Below are 19395 nucleotides of genomic sequence, written 5' to 3'. Positions count from 1 at the left end.
GATGAGGGACCAAGGAAGCGGCCTATGAGTGAAGCGCTAGGTAACATGCGAAGGAGCCTAGAGGGTGTTGACCATACGGTGCTTGGGCTCTGGGTCATTGAAGATACCCACGCATGCGTCCGGGAAGAAAATAGAACAAGGTGTTAGAGTTGTTTTCTGAACTCGGGCATGGATCTGGTTTATTGGCCTTGCTAGTCCTCAACGGATGAGTCCATGGCTCTTTTATATGGATTTGTTGGTTGATCTTGCTGATCTTCAACGAAGAGTCCATAGGGATTTGTTGGTTGATCTTGCTGATCTTCAACGGAGAGTCCATAGGGATTTTCTTAAGTGAATATATTTCCGGGTACTATGAGCTAGGAACTATTGAAAAGGCCCTTGAGTGGACAAGTGGTGAGCGTTTTGGTTACCATTGATGCCGTAGATACACCGATGAAGGAATGATTGAAAATTAAAACTCAAGCTAGATATTTTGGAGGATTTTGATCATTGATACTATGGTTTCATTAAAAGATTGTTTTAAAGACAGCTGAATATGTGAAACAGGCAATTTCATATTGAGACTTTTCTGTTATGTTACGATAGATGAAGTAAATCTCGGATAGTCCTTGTTCTATGGAATAGAATCAACGGCTGTGCCTCTCTTGACGAGGAAAAAAGCATTGGTCTCTATGATCCAAGTGCAGGTCTCTTCCTCGATCTGACCACGTGACGTATGGGTTCGGTCGGATCAGTTTGGTTAGTTAAGACCTTGACTACGATCGAATAGAATATCCTGGAGGAATCGCCTATGTCTCTTGGGCGAGGGAAGTTTTTCCGGATTCGGTTTTGGAAGAACCGAGGGATTAGTCTCTTGTCCGGATATCCGAGCGAGGCCCCGAGTGAGAGGCTCTACCCTGCGCAAGAAGTGCTACTTCCATTGCTAGCACCCCAGAATTCGTTGCGCGGAGGGGGCATGGATCTTTCAAGAACTGTACATAATATACTCAAAAGTCCACTTTTGTGATGAAAGGAAAAATTTATCTGAATCTTTCCATAATTCCTATAAATTGAATGAATCTAGAAGAATTTGTGCATAACCTTCTTTATTTTTATGGCAAATGAATAGTGCTCAAAACTCCACTTTTAGCATAAAATTTATTATGCATAAATTTAAATTCATTTTCTAATGATAAAATTTTTGCCATAGCTTCCCCACATTTTCTATGAAATGAGAATGCTCAAAATTCCACTTTTAATATAAAAATTATTTATGTATAAACCTAAGCATAAACATAATCATAAACAATACACTTAAGCATAGGAGATTAGCATTACTTCATCTAAACAACAACATAAATCAAGAAAGGCATGGTTTTAAGAAGAAACATGAGATAGAATGCTTCCCAAGCATGTAGAAGAGAAGAAGATAGCATTTAAACATCATGGTTTAGGCTTACCCTTGATTTGGGCTTGATTCTTTATCTTGCAAGGAGATGTGTAGCCCTCAAGGAAGAGGCTTGGCCACCAAGAGAAGAGGGTAATCTTCAAGAGAAGAAGAGGTTTAGTGAAGCACCAAAGCTTCACAATGGAGAGGCAAGGAAGAGGAATGAAGGAAATACTAAAATGAAAAGTACACTAGCATGGAAATACAAGAAGATGAAAATACAAAGGAATGGGGTTCTATTTATAGGTGAGGGAGGCCACCAACCAAGCCCAACTAGGATCTAGAGGTTTCCAGCTTCAGTTTGATCCAATTTGGACAAGTTTTGGACTAGTTAAACCCACTTTCAGATCTAGTTTGGAAGAGGAGAGACGAGAGATGAAATGTCTAGCCACTTTATGTATTTTTTGAATAAAAAATGACCCCTTTAATGTGATTTCTAGGTGCCTCCTTGAAGTGGGATTCTCTCTCCCTTGGTGTCAAAATTCACATTTTTAAAGATTAAGTACCAATACTAGTCATCTTATGTGAGAATTTACTCATTTTTGGTGGATTTTCTTTTCTCCTTGCATTTTTATTATCCAAACACTTGGATTAATTCCATAGGCCCATTAGAACACTCTTTGGACATTAATCCAAATTTTCTAAAAATAGGTACCCCTAGGTTAAGGTGTCCAATGCACATATTCAATTAATTTCTAATGCACATTGGAAAACTCTTTTTAAACTTCTATTTTAGGGGAATTCATATTAAAATTAAAGGGTAACTTTGTATCCAAAAATATCTCAAAATTGTATTATATCTCTCTATAATCTTTTCTCTCTCTAAGTCCAAAACACGGTCAAACAAGATCTTTTTCGATTTTGAAAGGGGGGATGATTTACAAGAGACTAAAGGGGAGGTTCTTACATCTTTACATCATCAAAAGTTGGAGGGAGGAATCTTACATCCTACCCCACTTAAAAAACACGAGATGTCCTCATCTCGCACAGCTGGAGGATAATCTCTTATATCTCTTTCTTCTTCTATTACTTCCAGCGTTACTGCTTTGGAAGTAGATGGCTAGTTTGGGAACCTCTCTCTTTGACTTCCCCAATTATGAGACTGAGGTCTTGCATTACTTTGCATCGAAGTTGAGGGTTGGTTAGGGAATCTACCTCTCGGGGATTTCCCTAATTTTGATGGAAGGGACCTTGATTAGACTGATACGAAGGGGTCGGTCTCGGCACTCTAGGACCTTGGCTTCCTTGGCCCACTAACATAGAAGGAGTTGGGAAGTCCTTGAGCTGGTGCCCAAAACCTTGATAGCAAAAACATATGTTCTCACTTCTAAGCTCTTCCGGAGTTCCAGGGAATGTGTTTCGAGGAAAAGGCCTTCCTTCCATTCTGAAACTTCCCGTATCTGGGGTTTGATTAGGACCTTGCTGTCTCTTAGGAGGTGGAATGTTGGAATCACTTTTTGGGGTTTGGAATCTTTTGAAAGACGAGGGTGTTGGCTTCGGCGGGACCTTGACAACAAAGGCCTTGGCGAAATCCTTCGCCATCTGCACTACTTCAGCCATAGAAACTAGCTTAGCATTCTTCACCAAGGTATCCAAGGGTTCGTTCATTCCCCAAATGAACTTGGTCATCAGTTGTTCTTCATCCAACGGTGGGAGAATATTTGAGGAGGAGAGCGAATGCCTCGTGATATTCCTCCGTAGTTCGGCTCCCTTGGGCTAGCTAAATATGTAATTACTTTTCTTTAAGGCCTTTATACTTAACCTTCTAAAAAGGTTTACATTCAAGCTTTTTTTTTAATACAAAAGTTATCCTAAAGCTTCCAAGGATTTTTACTTCCTATTTTAAAAATAATATCCAAGTTAAATCTCCCATTCTTTTATTTTATTTTATTTTTCTCTCACAAAACACAGAGATTGCTCCAAGGCTTTCCTTCAAGGCTTAGAAAGAGAGACCTAAATTTTGTTGTTCTAGTCTAATTATTTTTGCATAGATTAAAATATTTTCAGGATATCTACAAAACTTCAAGAGTTTTCATATTTTTTTGATATTTAAATACCACTTTTATTGTTTATTCTTAACTCATCACCCCTTGAGGCAATTTTTCTTATTTGTGATATTAATTGCATCAGATATATATATATTTGTTTATCTAACATTTTACCCTGTAGATGTACTTCCCCAACATCATGTGAGTACATATTCAACCCATTCATTAATTGCTTTGTGTGTTTAACATTGACACTAATTAATTCAAGATGTATGAATCCTAGAACTATATTTAAATTGTTTGGTACCATATAATATTTCTTTTTCAGAATGACTCCATCACTCACGAGGTTGTTGCTATCATGCCAGTGTAAGGAGATGATGCCTATGTTGGCTATCGAGACATCCAAAAAAAAATTACGGGATGGTTTTGTGAGAATAAAATCCAATTTGCATCGATCATACATGCCACTCTTATATTTTCTTTTATTTCCACGAGGGGAGGATGGTTGGCATGTGTATACATCCCATATGCTGGTGTTCGTACCCATGCATCACTACAAGAGATTCAAAGTACAAAATGTGTTACTCAAAGACAATATTATGCATACCGATTGCAAATTAGACCTGATACCAATGCTTTTCTTCTATGTGGGGGAAGATCAAAATAGTACATTGTTGATGCATAAAGTAGCATGGAGGAATTGAGGCTGGTATGGATACGTAATAATCAAACAATTTTGTGCGAAAAAGAGTATCAAGGATTAACGGACATGATGTTCTTTTACAGGAGGGCCATGATATAGGTATCAGTTATACGAGGATGAAATGGCAATTGCAACAAAGAAGGGTAAGCCACCAGATCTGTTCATTACATTCACCTGCAATCCACAATGGTCTGAAATATCTCAAGCATTGCTTTTAGGGAAGATTGCACACATGATCGATCGGATTTGACAACCCTCCTGTTTTATAAAAACATAAGGATACGATGAGGTCAATTACAAAGGAATTTTTTTTGGAAAAGTGGCTGGTTATGTTTGTGTGATTGAGTTCCAAAAGAGGTTTGTTGCACTCAGACATATTATTGATTTTGGTAGATGAATTTAAGGCAACTCAGATTTAGTCATTATGATCGATTAGTATGCATAAAGCTGCTTGATAGGGAAATGTTTTTTGAGTTGCATGAGATTATTAGACAATGTAATGTTCATGGCCCATGTGGTGCACTAAATGCCATTTCTTCTTGCATGATTGATGGGAAATGTAGTCATCATTATCCGCATGCCTTCTCTCAATCTATTATGGTGGATAACAATGGCTATCCTGTTTACATGCGTTGAGATGAAGGTAGGAACATACAAGTGAAAGGAACTGTGGTAGATAATCGTTGGATAGTGATATTTAATCCTTTCCTCTCCATGAAATACAAGGCACACATCAATGTTGAACTATGCTCCATAATCACAACAGTAGCTAAGTATTTGTATAAATATGTGTACAAGGGTCATGACAGAGCAACAATCAGAATGCAAATGGTAAATCATGTAGAAAGGCAAGGAGAACTGTAACATTCAACTGATGGTGTGGTGGTTGAGATTAGCAGGTACTTGGATGCACATTATGTGTGAGTGTTAGAAGCATGCTAGCAAATTTATGAATATGATATGCATGATGAAAAGCTAGATGTCCAAATATTACAAGTTCATCTTCCCCTACATAATAATATCATGTTTTGAGATGATGTGATGATTTACAGAGTACAGTAGAGATAGAGAAAGAAACAAAAAAAACTACCCTTACAGAGTGGTTTGCATGTGATAAGTTACACAATGATGCAAAAGATTTTCTTTACAATGACTTTCCATGCCATTCGATTTGGAAGACGTCTTAAGAAGTGGACTAGAAGAAAGTTAGGCAATAACATTGGTCGCATGTAAAACATTTCTCCATCTCCTGGTGAGCAATATTTATTATGTATGTTTCTTATTGTTTGCAAAGGTTGTAAGTCTTTTGATGACTTGCACACTTTTTATGGGCAAGTCTATCCTACTTTCAAGGGAGCATGCATAGCTAGAGGTTTATTGGAAAGTGATGAAGAATTGTTTAAGAGTATGCAAGAGGCCGTGTTTCATCAAACTAGATTGCAATTGAGACACCTATTTGTCACAATTTTGGTGTTTTGTGAGCTTGCCTCTCTCGGCCTTCTGTGGGCAAGATTTTCATCGAAACTTTTAGATGATTATTTCATGCATTACAATTCACTATAGAGAATTTAAATAATTGTCAAGTAGTCGCACACAAAGAATGAGGCTCTATTGCATTTAGAGCACATTCTTCATCAACATGGACGAAGGTTGGTTGAGTTTGCCTTCTATGGACAGATCAGTTGTGTCCATAGTTACAAATGGATTATTACAAGAAGAGAGAATGTTTAATGTTGAGCAGCAAGATAAAATTACCGAGACGAATGAAAACAACTCTAAAAATGATTGTCAACTAGCTATGTTTAATCAGATTTTGGAGGTAGTATATGTAGGTGTTGGTGAAGTGTTTTTTCTTGATGGTCCAGGAGGGTCTGGCAAGACCTTTCTCTATAATTGTTTTCTTTCTCAGTTGCATGGTGGGGAGGGGCATGTGCATCTTATGGCATTGCAACCTTGCTACTAGGTAGGCAATGGTCACACAACTCATTCACGGTTTAAATACCAATGGACCTACATGCAGCTAGCACCTGTAATATAAAGGTTAATAGATGCTGTGAAGCTATCTAAGCTAATAATATGGGATGAGGCACCCATGTCCCATCAAAGATTGTGTGCACTTCAACTCCCATTTATGCCCGCATACACTACAAGAGAATAATTGTTTTCGACGCTTTGTTTCCACGCCTGGTCGCGTCGTCGATATATGTGCATCGAAATAGGCGTCGAAATATGCGCGAAAAAGACGTCGAAATATGCGTGGAAAAAGTTGTCGGAGTAAGCGTCGAAATAACAGTCGAAATTTTTCTTTTTTCAAAAAATTGAATTTATATATAATATTTGTTAGTTCCCATCTTGGGGTGTGTTTTAGTCTTCTCTTTCTACCTCTTTTTACAAGCATATGTGTCTATGAGAGAGAGAGAGAGAGAGAGAGAGAGAGAGAGAGAGAGAGATGATCAGAGAGAAAGAGATAGATAGAGAGAGAGAGAGAGAGAGAGGGGGGGGAGCCGAGGGAGAGAGGAGGGTATAACTTCCATCACACTCTTTGAAGGAGAAAAAATGCTAGCTCCTCCTCCTCATGACTAAGGTGCAATATAGAAAGTGCTCTATTTTACAATGAAATTAAAGTTCATCATCAACTTGCTCGTCCTCAGTGAGATCCATGGCTCCAAATAAATCTATTTCTAGAAATACTCCATCATTGTTGTCAACTGGTGGAACCGGTTGTCTTGTAGTAGTAGAAGGTAATTCATCCATGTCGTCATCCTCTTCTGGCTCTAGCATGAGAGCTGTTGATGCATCATGATCATACTCAGCTTAAATCTCTTCTTCTTCTGGATTATCTCTAGTGTTTGTTTCTCGTTCAAGATGTATTTTCTCAATGAGTACACCTTCATCCGATCCTAATCCCGTGTGAGCCTCACCTACTTCCTCAACTAGTATGTCTTCTTCTCGTTCTTCTTGTTGTTCAATAGGTGCTAGTGGTGTATGCTCAACCGTCACATGATCTGGCGAGAGTTCCTCAGCATCTGGCGAATAGTCAACTGCTATTTTCACCTCTTCAAATATTTGTTTTCCACGTGGATTTATTTGAATCACAAACAACCATTTATGATCTGTCGGGTCTTCCACAAAGATGACTTGCTCACAGTGCTCTGGTAGCACAAATGTGTCCCTTTGGTCAGTCCATATCTTTGTGCGGTCTACTTGAAGAAATCTACACTTGTCTTTGCGTACAGTTACTTGTGCCCCTTAAGTTACCAACTTGAACCATTTCACATCAAAAATGAACATATAAAACTTTCTGAATCCAACCTTGATAATATCTTGGATTGTTCCACAATAATCTAGCATGCCTACTTTAGTATTGCCATCACTTGCACTTGAACGACTTTCTTGCATGAAATTAGCCTTCACACCACAATTAAATGTTGTTCTCTTTTTATCTATTCCTTCTACTCGAAAGTGACGTTCGCGTGACCAAATTGCCCCAAACTTACGATACTGCAAGCACAATAAATAAGTACTTTTATTGTATAAATTCACGAAAGCACAACAACATAAAAGACAATGCGTAGATATCTCTAACTCACATACATGGGAATCACAACCATATGCAAGCTCCTCCTCCTCATCACTTATTGATTCACCATTGCGTTTAGCTTGTAGTATGGTTTGCTCGAGCCATTTATTAGAAGGAAAGTCTGGAAGAAGTGCAAGTTCTATTGGGTACACTAGCGTGCGGGTTGTTCGACTCCTAAACTCAAACGAGCTTGGTCCCTTTCAACCTTCACCAAGTTATATCTCTCGATCCATTTCTCCATAGCATGTGAGTTTAAGATGTAAAATTTATTGATCTTCTCACGCAATGCTACATCCATTGTTCTCACAAGGCCTTTCCCTTGTGGCTCTTCCCCAACTAGTGGATCATCTTCTTCTTGTGTCCATAATCTTGGCATATCAGAATCAGACGTACTGAGAAATTCAGTTATATATACAAGTGATTCTTGAACAAGCCATCCCGCTGCCATACTACCTTCAGGAGGACGAGCTCTTTGACGAACAAATCCTTAAAGTGTCTTCATAAATCTCTCCAAGAAAAACATCCATCGGCTATGGACAGCAACTTCATCAACCACATGAACTAGCAGTGCAATTGAATGGTTAAAATACTTGTTGGAAAGTATTTCTCAGCCATTGTAATGGCCTCGATGGAGTTTAATCGTGATGCTTCCAATGTGTCTCTACTAATCTCTTTCCTTGATATCCAACGTACCACTACACCAATTTTATAAATTGTTGCTCTAATGTCATAGTTGAGGCAATCCTTGATGGCTATAGAAAGCACGAATTGTAAGAATTTGTACCAATCATGACTCTTCAAGCCACTAAGCTCATTGTCCTTTGTAAATGCTCCCTTCAAGAAATGCATGCATCTTGTAGGGGTACAAAACTCACTAATGCACTTCTTTACACGCTGTTGTTCATCCTTTGTCATGACCCAAGGTGCTTTTGGTAGCTTCACCTTTCCATCTGCTCTATTTTGGGCCCATAAGTGGTGCATGCGTTGAACCTCTTGTAAATCATCTCATTGTGCCTTACTCTCCTTTGCTCCTATGATGGTTTTCCAAAGTACTTCGGCTATATTCTTGAACATGTGCATTGGGTCAAGGAGATGGTTCACTAGAAGGTCATTCCAGTATGGAAGTTGATGGAAAATGGATAGACGCTTCATTCCTGGAGATGTACAGGTTGGATCCAGCTCCCATAAGGTCCTCTAATCACTGCTCTTCCATATGCGAGGAGACCTCCCTAGAAATCCCTCACACAAAGGATGGTCCACTGGGAGATACTTCTTGTGGCCCCTCATATACTATCTTCTTCATAGACTTTGAGCATGGTGTGTGTTGTAGTCCATGCCAATCGAGTGCAACATTGCTTTTGCTCGACTACAATGCACTGGCATCTCATTATCTTCTGGAAATATTTGATGTTTCAATAAGCTGTTACACAAAATAGTCAGGCGGTTAAGAAAATGCATATAAAGGTACACAACTCACTAATTGCATATGATATCATCACTTACGTAAAAAGTTTTGATACGCTTGTATCAGAATATCCAAAAATCGATTGCAAGTTCAATATGGATAGGCAAGCGTGTAAAACAAACATGTGCTCCACGATATAGTGGAAGACAAGCAAGCCTGCGTAGCTGTTTCTCTTCTTAGGAAGCGTATTCCACACGTTGTGTGTTTTCTTCTACCCCTTCGTGTTCCACACGTCGTGTGTTTTCTTCTACCACTTCGTGTTCCAAACCTCGATCTTTTGCTCCATCGTGTAAGGCATTTATGATGTCATCCATGTCATGTTCTAGTATTTTCTCTGAATCCGCCTTAAGTTCCTCGAGAACTTGGATCACCTTGTTTGTGTCTACTCTTGTTGGTCTCCATCGTTCAGGCCGGATATCCACTGGTTCGTCATTGTGTTGAAGCGTGCATTGCCACTAATTAGATGTTCCAATCGCTCCACCGAAATTTTTTTTCATTTTTTTGTATGATCATTGCAAATTCGTCGACGTCAAGCCACTTGGTATTTGCAGCGAGTACATGGGCAAAGTATCTTCTTCTCTAAATCAACAAAATTTGAGGGTGTGGCGCCATCCATGGTTTCCATATTGATTTGCAAAATGGAAACAAATGCTTATTTTTGGAGGGGAATCCTTCCTTAAGTATTTGTGGAGGGTGGTAGTCGGTGATAGGTAATTTGAAATGTCGGGGGCGCGCAAGATGTGGAAAGATTTTGAATTTAAATGAAAAGTAGCTACCATCGAAAAGAACGTGGGAATTTTATTTTTTTGACTCTATGATTTCCACGCTATTTCCCACGTTTTTTTCGACGCTTTTTTCCACTCTCATTTTGACGCTTTTTTCCACGCTTATTTCGACGCATATGTCGATGGCGCAGGTCTTTACAGTAAAATAGAACCTCTCTTTTTTTTTGTGTTTTTTTCGTGCGCGTGTGTTTGCTTCCTCTCACCACGTATGCCTCCTTTTCCCTTACTCCCATCTCCTCTTGGTTACATGTACATGTGATGTAAAATGACTGTGTGTATAATTATGTGTAATTTTCTTGTTTTTTTGCTTTCTCGTTTGTTTTGTAGGTTCTTTCTCTCTCCCAAGCTCTTCTCCACTTCCTTTTTTGCCCTCCCTTCCCTCCCCTCCCCTCCCCTCTCCTCTCCTCTCCTCTGGTTGTTAAATTGGTGTGTGTGTGTGTTGAAGGATAAACCTCCTTTTCTGTATCCATGCTATTAACACTTTTAGGGTTTTGTATTACTAATTCTTCTCTCAATTTTTTGTTTTGTTTTGTAGATCTTCTAACCCTCTCTTTCAACTTCACCAAAAAGAGGTAACTTCTTTTCTCTCTTTCCTCTCTTTTTGATTTTCTATGTATGCATTAGGTTCTTAGGGCTTTTGTATGTATACATTACTAATCATTTCCTCACCCTTTTGTTGGTTTTGTAGGTCTTCTAATCTTTTCTTTCAACATCACCAAAAAGAGGTAAGTGCTTTCCTCTCTTTCCTATCTTTTTATCCTCTCTTTCCTCTATTTTTATCTACCAAAAAGAGGGGTTTTGTTTTGTAGGTCCTCTATGCATAGAGCTTAATGCACATGCATAGAGCTCTAATCATAGAGCTTAATCTATGCATTAATCTCTATTCGTATAGCTTAATGCATAGATTAATCTCTATGCATGCATTCATAATGCATAGAGATATATATATAAATTAAGCTCTATGCATAGAGCTCTATGCATGCATTAAGCTTTGTGCATGCATGCTTAATGCATAGTGTCGGGATACGTTTTAGTTTAGGATAACGTTTTAGTTTAGGATAACGTGGCTTACATAGTGCTTTATGCAAAAGCCTCATGCATAATGCTTTATGTATAAGGCCTCATGCATGCTTTATGCATAAGCTTTAGCATAGCGGCATAGTTTGCATAAGGCTTGCAGAAGCTTTAGTATAGCTTGCATAAGCTTTTGTATGTATGCATTACTAATGCTTTCCTCACCCTTTTGTTGGTTTTGTAGGTCCTCTAATCCTCTCTTTCAACATTACGAAAAAGAGGTAAGTGCTTTTCTATCTTTCCTCTATTATTATTGCACCCTTGGGTGCTGGGGATTTGTTTTGTAGATTTGCGCATAAGCATTATGCACAATGCTTTACGCATAATGCTCATTCATGCTTTATGCATAAGCCTCATGCATAGCGTTATGCATAAGGTCTCATGCATGCTTTATGCATAAGGCCTCATGTATAGTTTTATGCATAAGGCTTCATACTTAAGGCCTTATGCATAGTGCTTTATGCATAAGCCTCATGCATAGCTTTATGTATAAGGCCTCATGCTTAAGGCCTCATGTATAAGGCCTCATGCATAGCTTTATGTATAAGGCCTCATGCATAAGGCCTCATGCTGTATAGCTTTATGCATAAGGCCTAATGCATAGCTTTATGCATAAGGCCTCATGTATAGTTTTATGCTTAAGGCCTTATGCATAGTGCTTTATGCATAAGCCTCATGCATAGCTTTATGTATAAGGCCTCATGCTTAAGGCCTTATGTATAAGGCCTCATGCATAGCTTTATGCATAGCCTTTATGCATAAGGCCTCATGCATAAATGAATGAATGCTGAGGGATAATTCATGTGTATGCTCTTATTAAAGTCTTATTAAAGTGTCCATGTGGGCTTTGTTATGTTTGTGTAGAAATATATCTTACACTCCAGATGAGACCCCGGCTTACTCTCCATCCTTCTCTCCATATGCCATGTCGCCTGACCAGTTTATGGGTTTTTTAGCATAAGCCACACCCGAGCAAAGAGCGATGGCACAACAATATTTTGGGAGAGAGGCGGGCACTTTGGCTGCACCATCGGGCACCACCACTGCTAACTCTAGTTCACCACCACCACTGCTAACTCTAGTTCACCACCACCACTGCTAACTCTAGTTCACCTGTATAGAAACCCCACAAAGACCTGCTCCCTCAAGTCACTCGTCCATTCACAGAGAGGACAACGCTCGAGTAGTGGAGGTGGAGGCGGTTGTTGTCCAAGTGGGGGCACGGATGGGTCTACGCCCCCACGTGAGCACCCTTTCCCATCTAGCGCCAGAAGCACTCCATGCTTGCGATCATCGCGCGAAGTTTCGACACACAGCCCACACCTATCCCGATAGAGAAAAATTTTACACAATTGTCAATGGCAATGTGGTTTTGGATAATGTTGGGCAAGAGATGAAGAGCCGCATCCCGCGAGCTTTGCCACATTGTCTTTGCAAATGACTTTATAACTTTATGGCCAGAGTTGGATAAAGACAAGAAAGATAGAGTTATAAGTCAAATCAAGGATGAGTACAAGCCGACCCCAGCGGTAGTGATGTCGTCCCCATAAGGTGGATAAAGGACCACATGGTGGATGTCATGAAACATTGGCGGGTAAATGTGACTAGGAGAGTGAAGGTAGGGGGTGAGAAGCCTTGATACATGAGCACCGAGGATTGGAATAAGGAAAGGCAAAAGCATGCTCAAAATCCCCAACGCTACAAGCAACAAGAGGATGCGGCCAAAACCCGAATGGAGAGCGTAGGAAGCTCTCACACCTTGGAAGCAGTGGTTGGGACGCATTCCATGTCTACTTTGTAAGTATCAACACTTATCTTGTATGTTTCATTTGATGTTATGTCTACTTTGTAAGTATCAACGCTTATCTTGTTGTTTTGGTACTTTTAGAATCAAGTGGTTGGTCGGCCGGATGGGAGAAGAGGAGGACATTACTCGCCGCCATAACACATACTTTCTTTTGGAGAAGCTTGAGCGAGAAGGCGCCAACCTCAATTGGAGGCGCATTAAAGATAATATGGTAAGTGCGGCAAGCCTTAACCTTATGATCTGTATACTTGCTTTGCCTTGTCATGTTAGATCGTTGTTTTGGTATACCAAAAAAAGCGTCTTGTATGGTTTTTGCAGGGCCCAATGCCTGATCATGAGTGAGGGCTCCGCATAGAGTGGCCTTGCCCATGTCTTTCCCCTTGTACATACACATTTTGGTCAGCTCACATCTTTGTTTGAGCTTGTATAGATTGTATGCAAATTTTGGCTTATCTCGTCAGAGCTTGATATGTAGATTTCACATCTTGTAATATAATTTGGCTCCATTGTTTGCACTTGTGTGAATTGTGTACCTACTTTGTAATGTCAAAAACGTTATGGCACTCTCTCTAACTTTTTGAACAAATTCGCTTCGTTCTTCATATCAGAGTATAGTTGCCTTTGGTACTCCATAAATTTGGCATAATGGTGAATCCAGCCTACAAGATTGCAGCTGGATGTACCATTATGCCAAAAAAAATTAATACATGCATGCGTCGAAATAAACATCGAAAGTTTCCTGCATCCGTCGAAAATAGGGTCGAAAGTTTCCTACATCCGTCGAAAATAGCGTCCAAATGATAGTCGAAATAAGTGTCGAAATGCCAGTCGAAATGTCAGTCGAAAATAATCGTCGAAAAGAGCGTCGAAAAATGCGTGTTAAAATTACTTTTTTCGACTCTTGTTTTGACGCTTATTTCGGCATCTATTTTCACGTTTCTATTTCGACGCTTTTTTCGATGGGTATTTCGACGTTTAGGAGATTTTAAGCTTAGTTTTAAAGCGTCAAAAAAAATGTGGATAATGGCCCCGCCTCTTGTAGTGATATAAGAACGAGGGATTTAATATTCACGTGATCACAAGATTTTTTGTGATAATAACACATGTGAACAAGTTATTCACATGTTCTCATGTTACCGTTCACAAAATAACAGGTCACTTGCCATTTGGGAACCCCTTAAAAGCTTGGCTACAAATGGGAATAAGCTATTCACATGTTCTCATGTTACCATCTTCACATAATAGCAGGTCAGTGGCCACCTAAGAAGATTTTTTATGCCCGACAAAGATAATTTTTTTAGGCCCTTGTGAAAGCTTTGTGAATATAACATGTGATCACAATATTTTTTGTGTTATTAACATATGTTATTAACATGTTCACATGTTCTCGTTTACGTCAGTGAAATCCTTGATAAGAACGGCCAAGAGTGCATATATCTAATAGTTTCCATACATGAGTATGAATACGAGAGTATAGTACATGCATACACAAACTCATGCACTTTAATCCCGGTTCATGCCTCATATTTAGGCCCGCATATAAGAATGGCCAAGAGTGCATATGTCTATATTAGTTTGCATGCACGAGTATGAATATTAGTTTGCATACACAAACTCATGCATCTCTCTCTCTCTCTCTCTATATATATGTTGTGTGTATCCTTGCCCAATCCTTATAACCGCTTTTGTAAGTGTAGGTGCGCATGGAAGAGTTAATTTCCTCCCAAAAGGGCCACCCACATTTGCCAAGTGGCGCATGGCCTCCAGGTGGCCAGAATGTGCGCACCTGGACACAAACAGCCTCTTGAGAATCCATTTTGGCGTACAAGCACCGCTGGTCGCAAAGAATGACTTTGACTGCGAGAGTCTTTTCCAGGATTTACTGTGAGCGCGCCCCTCTCTCTTGTTCTCTCCTCGCTTCCCCCCCCGCCCTTCCACCTAGTCTTTTCCAGGATTTACATGGACGAAGCTGAGTGAGCGCACCCCTCTCTCTTGTTCTCTCCTCGCTTCCCCCCCCCCGCCGCCCTTCCCTTAGGTGGAAGCTATGAGACTCCTCTTTGCCCTGATCTTTTGTTATTCTTGTTGCTTTCATTTCCTCTTCGTGGTCAGATCTTCCGATTCCGGTGATGGCCAACAAACCTGCGCCCCTGCGCCCAATATGTCCTGCGCCAATCTTGAGAACGTCTCTTTTCCTTTCGGGGCGTTTGCTCCTTGCGCCGCTTCCCCTAGCTTCCTCTTATCCAACTGCAACACGCCGCAGGCTCACTGGGATACTTTCAAGGATGCCTGTCCCGGTGGCTTTGGCACCCTCGGCCCTCCGGCTGTGATGGACATCCACCACGGAGATTTGCATAGCTTGGTAAACCTCAATTGGCATGCGCAGAAGGGCCCTAGTCCGCCAGACGAACTTTGCACCCCTCCGGCCGCTTCTTACGACGACATACAATCCTATCTCCCCGGCTCAATCAATCTCACGGCCTTTGCGAGCTCAACCTTCCAAATCTCCCAAAATAACATTTACCTGCTCTTTAATTGCAGAGGTAGCCTCACCTCCTTGCCCAGTTTCGATCCTCCTGTTGAAGAACATGCCGCAGTATGCAAATCTTATAAAGCGAAATGCAGCCTCACGGATAATTGCTTCCAATTAAAACCAGACAAGGAGCTCATGCTGCGGGGGGTGATGGAGAGGTTGGCCTGCACGCACTTTAAGTTCTTCGTTACCGCCGACCCTTCTCTCAACGATCCTAGCACAGTATGGAGCTCCAGCAATGGAATGGTTCAACTCAACTGGACCGAGACTAGCCAGCTCCATTCTGAATGTGCGAATTGTGAGAAAACCAACGGAGCGTGCGGCTACGACATCGACAACTCCGACAACTTCATGTGCTTCTGCCCAGACAATCAACACTCCAGCACGGGCTGTAAACATGTAGATCATGGTAATTAGCTAAACCGCATGCGTTTATTCATAATTATCATGATCAAATGCTTCTGCACGGACTGTAAACATGTAGATAATGGTAATTAGGTGAACCGCACGCGTTAGTCATGCCTATCATGATCAAATGTTAATTATCTAAAGTAAGGTTCTATCTCCTGCACGCAGTATGCAATGGTCACCTCCTATGCAGCACCGCCTCCAAAACAGCCATAGGAGTGGCCGTGTCAGTCGTAGGTCTCGCAATTATAGTAGCCGTGCTGGTTCTGTGGCGTCTTCGTAGGAGAAGGAGGTTTTCCACCAGAAGCGTACTCCCCACTTCTTCCAGCAGCAGCAAGTTGTGGACACAAATAGCCCTTGGCTTGTCAGCTAAATTTGGCCCCGTTTCTACCAAGGAGTTCTCTTATGGAGAACTGGTAAAAGCCACAGAGTCTTTTGCAGATGAAAACATGATTGGAGATGGAGGGTTTGGTGCTGTCTATGTAGGGTTTCTCAAAGATGGCTGCAAAGTTGCCATCAAGAGGCTTTATCATGACAATTTTAAAAGGATAGAACAGTTCTACAATGAAATGAAGATCCTTTCAAGTCTTCAACACCCAAATTTGGTGAAATTGTATGGCTTTTGCTGCCAAGATGACAGGGATCTACTGTTGGTTTTCGAGTATGCCTCCAAAGGAACCGTTTCTGATCAGCTTCATGATGATAATAAGCCAGCACTATCATGGAAAGTCCGGCTAAATATAGCCTGCGAAACAGCAGAAGCTCTATCCTACCTTCACAACTCAGTGTCTCCCCCCATTTTTCACCGAGATGTCAAGACAACCAACATCCTACTAGATGAGAAATTCCATGCTAAATTAGCTGATTTTGGGCTTTCAAGGCTGGTGCCCCCTGAGGTAAGTCACGTCTCTACAGCTCCTCAAGGCACTCCGGGGTATTTAGATCCGGATTATTTCCAGTGTTATCAGCTGACTGACAAGAGCGATGTGTACAGCTTTGGGGTAGTGCTAATGGAGCTGGTCTCTGGTAAGTTAGCGGTGGATATGTCAAGGAATAGGAGGGAGATAAATCTCTCCAGTTTAGCATTGACGAAGATAGCATGTGGGGCGTGGCAGGAGCTTGTGGATTCTCGTTTGGAGATGGATAAGAATCCGGATGTGGAGAGGATGGTGAAAGGGGTGGTGGAACTGGCTTCCCAATGTCTGCAGGCAGAGAAGGATGACAGACCCAGAATGAGCCTTGTTGCAGAAACCCTTGCTAATCTACGCAGAGAATCTGGATATGAATATGAAAAGCTTATCAATGCACAGTACTCCGAGGTGGGCATTAATCACCCATCACCAGCAGATGAGACCAGGCAGCTGATCAAGCCCAAATCTGCATTCAACTCTGCATATTCTCCCAATTCTGCGCACTCATCCGTGTGGAGTGCAAGCTCCAGCAAGTCTGATGGGAGCAATATTTAGGACTTTGGATTGATTGCATATGTTATTAGTCTAATGTCAGCTACATCTACGAAAAAAAAAACATGCATCCTCCAAAATTACAGAGAATAATCTACTTTCTTTGTAGAGACAGATTTGGGGACCAATTATTATTATTTTTTGTTATTATATAATTTACTTAAGTTTGAGTTGTATTATTAGACAAGGGACTTGAGGTTAGCGGGTCAATTTGAATCCGCGTAGTCGCGCCCTCGCTTTGTGACTAGGGTGGCAGTCTCCTCGGGTTTTCTTTTCTGCGCGTAGCCATCAACATTTTCAACATTATTTGGCCTTCAAATCGACCTTTACTTGACTATTCCAAATTCCAACCAATCAGGCTTGATTTTTGATGGGCACCTTTGCCCTTCAAAATTGAGAGTCAATGATCAACATACTACTATGCAAATTGTTGGTGTTTATGGCCTGCACATCATGTTAATTCCAAAATTAATTCGTAGTTAGGTGTAACCTTCAAAATGAGAATTAAGAAAAAACTAGATTAGAAAGCTTGTCATTATAAGTAGTGATGAAAAACTTGTAAGTCTCATCCCTTTCTTGTCACACAAGGGTCCCCCCGAGTGAAACCTTAGGAACTTAGGAATTGTCTTTCTCTCTCTTTGCTCTTTTTTATCATTTCCATTTAAAACAAAAACAACAAACATTTTTTAAAACTAATTTTACTCTCTCTCTCTCCTCTCTTTTTCTCTCTCTTCATTCTTCTCTTTCCCCTCAAGGAAAGGCTCATTTTTATTTTCTCCATTTAAAACAAAATAAAATACCTTTTAAAATCTCTCTCTCTCTCTCTCTCTCTCTCTCTCTCTCTCTCTCTCTCAATCTCTCTAACTATCTTTCCCTCTAACTTCTCTCTCACACCTATGTACGTACAAGGTAAGTTATGATTGCCTGAATTTAGAAGGACGTCCCAATCTAAACTCTAAGAGAATCCATAAAATAATGAGAAACACGAAAATATTAAATTCTATGAGTTTACTCCTCTTTTACTCCTCATACCATGTCCCGAGGGTAAAAAGAAACTATCCTTAGTTGTCATAAAAATTGAAAGAATTATGGGTGAGTATGAATATAAGATGCAATTAAGGATGGATAGACAGTTAGAGCATGATCATAGAGCCATTGAACCTCTTCAATGTGGTGGCCTTTACACTTCACCAAATATCTGTGATAAATGTTTCCTCTTCTTAGTGCTATCTTCTCATGGTCTAAAATAATTTCAGGTTCTATGATCTCAGAATCTTCTTCTAATAATGGAGGGTCATCATAGACTAGATATGTGGAAAAAGTGCTTCTATGTGGTTACAATAGACTAATGTGGAAAGAGTTATGAATACGCTAATGGAATGGAATATTGAAACAAAAAGCTTTGTCTATAATCTTTGTGAGTGTTGAGATATCGAGCTCATCTAGTGAGACGGTGGACACTGATGACCCGCCTGGGGGATAAGCCCCACACTTACACCACTGGCATGGTTGGTGAGATCATGGGTGATATGCGGCGAGTGGGATGACAGGTTGTGTGACAGCCATTCGAGAGACTGGCATAGTTATAGCGGCAGCTCATTTAATTGGGTTCGCACTATAGAGAACCCTAGTATGTATTTGGTTGAGTACCTTTTCATAGTGTGTGTACTCTTATTTTTGTACATGGTGTGTTGAGTGTTGTGTGAAGAAGAAGAAGATTTTTAGCCTCTCACCTTGTGTGTTCTCTTTTAGGGTTTTGTGAGTGTGTGTGTGCTTGCAAGAGCTCAAGCTCTCTTCTCCCCTACATCTTTTCATGGTATCAGAGCCTGGTTCTTCATGCTAAGGGCTGAGCTGCAAGCAAGAGAAGCACAGGAAGCGGTACGAGGGTAAGAGCTTCATCTACTCTTCCCTATTTGTGTTAGTGACTACACCCTTGTCGGGAGCTCTACGGGAGGCACCGGCAAATGATCTCTGATTAAGGAGCTTCCTCACGGTAGTAAAGCTATAGGGCAATTAATCTATCCTATCGGGTAAAAATTTCAGGCCGAAAACGCGTTTCGGGCGTGCGTTAGGACCTCCGTTTTTTAGAAAGTAGGCGATTTCGAACACTGCAGGTAAGTCATCGATTCTATGCGCAGAACTCTGTTTTAAGAACTGCAGGAA

General features: G+C 40.6%; 1 protein-coding gene across 1 annotated transcript; it reads left to right on the top strand.

Moving 5' to 3' along the window:
- The first annotated feature begins 14787 nt into the window (after positions 1-14787).
- LOC147610025 (LEAF RUST 10 DISEASE-RESISTANCE LOCUS RECEPTOR-LIKE PROTEIN KINASE-like 1.2) lies at positions 14788-17536 on the top strand. The gene is made up of 2 exons (XM_086787139.1): positions 14788-15770; positions 15938-17536. Exons 1-2 carry the CDS (start codon positions 14876-14878, stop codon positions 17233-17235), a joined length of 2193 nt encoding a protein of 730 aa, XP_086643265.1. The 5' UTR covers positions 14788-14875; the 3' UTR covers positions 17236-17536.
- The last annotated feature ends 1859 nt before the right edge of the window (positions 17537-19395 follow it).

Source organism: Cibotium barometz, chromosome 50 (assembly GCF_041138505.1).
Source record: "Cibotium barometz isolate CiBa-2024 chromosome 50, ASM4113850v1, whole genome shotgun sequence".
Taxonomy (NCBI): domain Eukaryota; kingdom Viridiplantae; phylum Streptophyta; class Polypodiopsida; order Cyatheales; family Cibotiaceae; genus Cibotium; species Cibotium barometz.
The sequence above is the reverse complement of the archived record's forward strand: the minus strand, read 5'-3'. Positions and strand labels throughout refer to the sequence as shown.